The sequence below is a fragment of the Durio zibethinus genome, chromosome 7, assembly GCF_047325235.1.
Source record: "Durio zibethinus cultivar Kanyao isolate XHJ-2024 chromosome 7, ASM4732523v1, whole genome shotgun sequence".
In the NCBI taxonomy this organism is placed as follows: domain Eukaryota; kingdom Viridiplantae; phylum Streptophyta; class Magnoliopsida; order Malvales; family Malvaceae; genus Durio; species Durio zibethinus.
Genome location: NC_143168.1, coordinates 9,370,668 through 9,377,275, shown reverse-complemented (window position 1 = coordinate 9,377,275; position 6,608 = coordinate 9,370,668). Strand labels below are relative to the sequence as shown.

General features: G+C 46.5%; 1 protein-coding gene across 1 annotated transcript; it reads left to right on the top strand.

The window, feature by feature from the left end:
- The first annotated feature begins 1,079 nt into the window (after nt 1-1,079).
- On the top strand, nt 1,080-3,334 carry LOC149517988 (uncharacterized). Its single transcript, XM_089764322.1, has 2 exons — nt 1,080-1,232; nt 2,312-3,334. The coding sequence occupies exons 1-2, from the start codon at nt 1,080-1,082 to the stop codon at nt 3,332-3,334; spliced, it is 1,176 nt and encodes a 391-aa protein (XP_089620448.1).
- The last annotated feature ends 3,274 nt before the right edge of the window (nt 3,335-6,608 follow it).

Here is a 6,608-nt window from a genome sequence, read left to right as displayed (position 1 = left end):
GACATGGAATGAACTCCGTATGCCTAAGCCAACCCACGAAATGAGCAAGCGGGCGCTCAGCCGTTCGGAGATGCAGAATGCGCAAGCCAAGGATCGACCCGATTCCCCCTGTATGCTATCGATCCTGCTACTGCAACCCTCGGTCCGATCTGATCTTAGACTGGGAATGAACTCCGTATGCATAAGTCAACCCACGAAATGAGCATGCGGGCATTGAGTAGGCCGAAGAGGCATAATGCGTAAGCCGAGGATCGACCTAGTCCCACTCTGCATGCTGCCGGTCCTACTGCCACAACCCTCGGTTCGGCTAGGGCTTAGACATAGAATGAACTCCCTATGCCTAAGCAAACCCACAAAATGGGCGTGCGGGTGCTTAGCCGGCCGGAGAGGCAGAATGCGCAAGCCAGGGATCGGCCCGATCCCCCCTGTGTGTTGTCGATCCTGCTGCCGCAACCCTCGATCCGATCTGATCTTAGATTGGGAATGAACTCCGTATGCCTAGACTGGGGATGAACTCCGTATGCCTAAGTCCACCCATGAAACGAGCGTACGGGCGCTCAGTCGATCAGAGAGGCATAATGCGCAAGCCGGGGATCAGTCTGGTCCCCCTTTACGTGCTACCAATCCCGCTATCGGTCCTGCTACCATAACCCTCGATCTGACTGGGGCCTAGACATGGAATGAACTCCGTATGCCTAAGCCAACCCATGAAATGAGCGAGCGGGTGCTCAGTCAGCCGGAGAGGCAGAATGCGCAAGACGAGGATCGGCCCGGTGCCCCCTTGCATGCTACCGATCCTGCTGCAGGTCCTGCTGTCGTAACCCTCAGTTCGATCCGATCTTAGATTGGGAATGAACTCCGTATGCTTGGACATGGAATGAACTCCATATGCCTAAGCCAACCCACAAAACGAGCATGCAGGTGCTCAGTCGATCAGAGAGGCAGAATGCGCAAGTTGGGGATCGACCATGCCAAGCCGTATGAGGTACATACGGATGCATCAGACTTTGCCATAGGGGGCGTGTTGATGCAGGAGAGACGTCCAGTCACGTTCGAGAGCAGGAGCTGAATGAGACTGAATGCAGGTACATAGTCCAAGAGAAGGAGATAACTACAGTGGTGCACCACTTATGCACTTGGCGCCATTACCTGTTGGGGTCGAGGTTCGTGGTGAGGATGAACAATGGGCAACCAGCTACTTCCAGATGCAGAAGAAGCTGTCACCCAAACAGGTGAGATGGCAAGATTTTCTTGTAGAATTTGATTTCCAGATGGAGTACAAGCCAGGACAGGCGAACCTAGTGGTAGACGCCTTAAGCAGAAAGGTTAACCTTGCTGCCATTAGCCAACCAGAGGGGTCACTGGTGCCACACATCAAGGAGGGACTTACGCATGATCCTACAGCCAAGGCTTTGATGGAGTGCGCCCAGTAAGGTAAGACTAGGCAATTTTGGTTGCAGGATGGCTTATTGTACACTAGAGGCAATAGACTGTTTGTACAGCAGCACGGGAAGCTCCGCAAGGAAGTTTTGCAAGAATGCCATGATGCAAGGTGGGCTGGACATCCCGGAGTGAGTCGCACCTTGGTGCTGATCGAGGACCGATACTACTGGCCGCACATGAGGGACAATGTGGAGGCCTATGGGAAGACTTGTCTTGTGTGCCAACAGGACAAAGTAGAGCTCAAGAAACCAGACGGTCTCTTGGAGCCATTGCCAGTGCCAGAGCGACCATGGGAGAGTGTTTCTCTAGACTTTATAGTCGGTTTACCCAAAGCAGAAGGGTTTGGAAGCATCATGGTAATGGTGGACAAGTTTTCCAAGTATGGAATTTTCATTCCAGCAACCAAGGAGTGCCCAGCCAAGGAGGTAGCTCGATTGTTCCTGAAGAACATGGTTAAGTACTGGGGGTGTCGAGGACCATTGTTAGTGATCGGGACGGGTGTTTCACGGGTAGGTTCTGGACTGAGTTGTTCAAGCTGTTGGGGTCAAACTTGAACTTTTCCACCAGCATGCATCCGCAGACCGATGGGCAGACAGAATGAGTGAATGGACTATTAGAGGTCTACCTCAGGCACTATGTGAGTGCCATACAAAGGGACTGGCCAAAGCTGTTAGATATTGCACAGTTTTCCTACAACTTGCAAAGGAGCGAGGCAACGAACCAGAGCCCATTTGAAGTTGTGACAGGGCAACAACCACTAACACCCGGTTCGATTGCTGCAGGTTATACAGGGCCAAATCCAGTAGCATACAAGTTTGCCAAGGCATGACAGGAGCAAACTGACTTGGTCAGAGTTTGTCTACACAAGGTGGCTAAGAGGTCGAAGAAGTGGGCAGACCAAAAGAGGCAGGATTTTAGTGGCATCCCAGTGGGTCTACACAACCCAGCTTTTGTTGGTCCTCTCAGTGGCATCATTCAAAATTTCACAAGTTTGAGGAGGCTGGTTTTGATTGGAAATGGAATTTATGGGAGTATCCCAGATGGGATTGGTGATTTGGTTAACGTTGAAGAGATTACACTATCAAGAAACAAGCTTAGTGGACAGGTTTCCGTTAATTTTTCTAAGTTGAAGAAACTGAAAGTTCTGGACTTAAGTGGAAACGATGTTGATGGAAATGTCCCTTGTTCAGTTGGTAATCTCACTCAGCTTTTGAAGCTAGACTTGAGTTCAAATGGGTTTTCCGGTAAAATCCCAGAGAGCTTGAGTAACTTACAGGGTTTGGAGTTCTTGGATTTGAGTTTTAGCCGTTTCGGTAACTTTGGGATTCCTTTGTTTTTTGCTGAAATGCCCAGATTGAAGGAGGTGTATTTGAGTGGAAATTTACTAGGAGGGGAGATACCAAAAATATGGGAAAAGCTAGGGGGTATTCTGGGGATAGGATTTTCTGGTATGGGATTGGTTGGGGGAATTCCAGGGGTGCATTTGACAAACTTGTGTTATTTAGTACTCGATAATAACAATCTTGAAGGGAAAGTGCCTGAGGAGTTTGGGTTCTTGGCATTTGTAAGTGAAATCAATTTGGAAAACAACAATCTGAATGGAAGAGTTCCTTTCTCTGCTAAATTTACTGCTAAGGTTGGTGAAAAGTTAAGGTTAAAAGGTAATCCAGAACTGTGTGTTGATGACAAATTGAGCCATGGTAAAAGCATTCACGACAGCTTTAGAGAATTGAAGAAATGCAGCAAGCCAGACATTCCCAATCCTATCCTCTTCATTGGTGGTTCTTATTCTGGTCTGTTATCATCTTCTTTTCATGTTTTGTTTCTGTTTTTGGGGTTTTTGTGGTTTTGTTTTGATTGTTTATCATCAAAGAGCAAGGAAAAATACTGATAGATCTTACAGAAACAAGTTAATACTGACTCGTTAATAGGAATTTTTGGGCATTTGTTGGCACTGTACTGCAGTGGTTAAAATGTTGTAATTACTTTTGTTTTTCTATTTGGTTTTGGTCAATGAATCAATGACAAGTAGTTATATTATTGTTTTGTTGCTAATTATCCACTTCACCAGCATTTTTTTTAAACAAAAAACAATTCGTATCTGGAGATGCTCCTATTGTGGTAACTGATAGTCTGATAGAAATGAGTCAGGATATATATACTACAGTGAGTCAAGATATATATACTACTGATGAGTAGAAGTATCTATTTTGTGCAAAGTGAAAATGACCACCTTTTACCCTTTTGGTTTCAAATATTCATCAGTTTTCCATTTTATTTTAGACAGGAAATTGTTTAACTATGGATCAGCTTGCCTATTTATTTGATTTTTAGGGAAAAAAATAAATTTTTTGGCATTTTGCCAACTAGTTTTTGGTGTTAGATTTGCTTCAATCCTTCAGCTAACCCTTCTCTTCAATTTAGTTTTAGTTTTGAGGGAAAGTAGATATTATCAGGAGCAACCTAGTTTCATTTTTCTTGTGATGCAACGCAAGCAGGAATAAAGTAGTAAGCTAACCAGATTCTGGCTCAGCCATTAAGACATACTTAGAGAAAGCATCGATATTTGTGTCATGACTTGATACAACTCTCGAGAAAAAGCTGTTGTTTAAGAGCATTAATCATGATTCATGAAGGCTCAGCACAATATAAAAATTACGGAGTAATTGATGCATGCACCATGAAAAAAATTAATATTTCGCAATGAAACTTTTCCTTCATTGAAAACTGAGTCACAGAATCAATTCCAAGTTTCAACAATTAATTCCAATGGATCTTTGATCATACAAGGTTTCCCTGAGGTGGGAAAAGAAACAAAAAAAAGAGTATGTAACTCTTCTTGGTTTCCACTAAAGCAAAAGAGTCTAGCTAGTAGTGCCAATGTTTACCAACCAAAAATAATAATTTTCTCAGGTACCTTCCCTTTCTTCAAAACCTGAAGCATTACTACGTCGTTCCTCTAGGGCGCCAGATACAGACCCTGACTCGGATCCAGTATCGAAGTCCTGGGTTCTGTGCCGCCTGGAGAATCCATCAATAGAGGAGTCTTTGGACTTTTTCCGCTGACCACTTTTCTTTGGGAGGCCAGGGAGGTCTTGTGAGGTTGAGTCAGTTGCTTGGTTTGGATCCTTGGGTTTTCTATCCTTGGAAGAAGTAGTTCCAGGTTGGAGACTTGGTGTTGGTGAAGCTGCATCCCATTGTGCGCCATAGGGGGCTGCACAAACACCTAGTCCAGAGGTATGAGGGACCTTTCCGAGTAGTCAAGAGGGTAGGCAAGGTTGCCTACAAGCTGGATATGCCACCCAAGTTGAGGGTACACCCGATGTTCCATGTGAGCATGCTCAAGCCGTTCCATGAGGATGAGGGAGATCCAGGACGGGCAGAGTCAAAGCGTGCACCATTGAGAGTAAGGGCCTCATATGAGAAGGAGGTCCACAGCATCATAGCTAACCTGGAGGTGAGACGGAAGAATTATTAGCCAAGACAAAAGTACTTAGTGCACTGAAAGGGATTTCTAGATAGTGAAGCGAGCTGGGAACCAGCAGATGACTTATGGTAGTTCAAGGACCAGATCAGGTAGTACCATGCGGAAGACGCAAAAAGGGCATTGCGCAATCAAGTGAGGGAGAATGTCATGCCCTGGGTGGGCACACCAGGCACATCAGGCGCATCAGGTGCACCAACAGGCGAGCCAGAAGTTAAGGCCTGCAGACCAGGCATGCTGGTGGGTATCTGTGCATAAAGCCTAGCAAACGAGTTCAGAATGCCCGCCCGACTTGTAGGCTAGCCCGTGAGACTAAGGCCTGGTATACAAGCTGCCCGCACCACATCCAGAAGGGCCTAAGGTGTTGGACATGCAAGGGAAGCTTTTGGAAGCAGGCAGACCAGCAGGAGCATCCTGGCAGATTTGGTTGACCCTAAAAATCAGGAGTTAGCATCCTGATTGATTGTAATCCCATGATTTTAGCCTTTATTCTAGGGATATTGCCATTAAGTTGTAGCTGGAGCCTTAACTATAAATAGAGGGCTGCTCTACCCTCATTTGTACACCATCAAACACTTCTGTTTCAGGGAATACAAGAGCATTTCTAGAATTCTGTCTTGTTCATCCTGTTTCTCTTTAACTTGTGTAATCAGCCCTTCACATTGTTCTAGTGCCCGCACGCTCGTGTTTTAGGTTGACTTAGGTACAAAGGAGGAGATTCCAAGCCTAAGGCCACACGGATTCTGAGTCTAAGATCGGAGCCCATGACACAAGCACATCTTCATATTTCTGCCCTACCAATGCCGTTTTTATGCCTTGTAAATTCATACAATGGTCCCCTAAGCCTTCAAGTGAAGTTTCGTGGCAAGACGACCCGTTTTCTATTTTTCATGATTTTTGAAACCTTTTGCGGTTTGAGATTTTTTTAAATTTTTTTAGAAAGAGTTTTGTTCGCAAATTTGGTAGAGGTGATCCTTGTATTTTCATTGGCATAATATGCAAGCTGGGGATCAACCCGATGCCCCTCTGCATGCTATCGATCCCGCTGTCGGTCCTACTAGCACAACCCTCGGTTCGGCTGGGGCTTAGACATGGAATGAACTCCGTATGCCTAAGCCAACCCATGAAACGAGCGTGTGGGTGCTCAGCCGGCCAGAGAGGCAGAATGCGCAAGCAGGGGATGGCCCTGGTCCCCCCTGCGTGCTATCGATCCTGCTGTTGGTCCTACTACTAAAACCCTCGGTCTGGTCTGATCTTAGATTGGGAATGAACTCTATATGCTTAGACATGGAATGAACTCCGTATGCCTAAGCCAACCCACGAAATGAGCGTGCGGGCGCTCAGTCGACTGGAGAGGCAGAATACGTAAGCCGGGGATGGCCTCGGTCCCCCCCTGTATGTTGTCGATCCTGCTGCTGGTCCTGCTACCGCAACCCTTGATCCGGTCTGATCTTAGATTGGGAATGAACTCCATATGCTTAGACATGGAATGAACTTCGTATGCCTAAGCCAACCCACGAAACAAGCGTGCGGACGCTCAACTGGCTGGAGAGGTAGAATACTCAAGTTGTGGATCGACCCAGTCCCCCCTGCGTGCTGTCGAACCTGCTCCTGCAACCCTCGGTCTGATCTGATCTTGGACTGGGAATTAACTCCGTATGCCTAAGCCAACCCACGAAAT

What these genes read in the sequence shown, in the direction of transcription:
- LOC149517988 (XM_089764322.1), top strand. Translation starts at nt 1,080, where the DNA reads ATGCAGGTACATAGTCCAAGAGAAGGAGATAACTACAGTGGTGCACCA. An exon ending in AGAAGCTGTCACCCAAACAG is followed by an intron (nt 1,233 to 2,311) that starts GTGAGATGGCAA and finishes TGTCTACACAAG; the next exon opens with GTGGCTAAGAGGTCGAAGAA.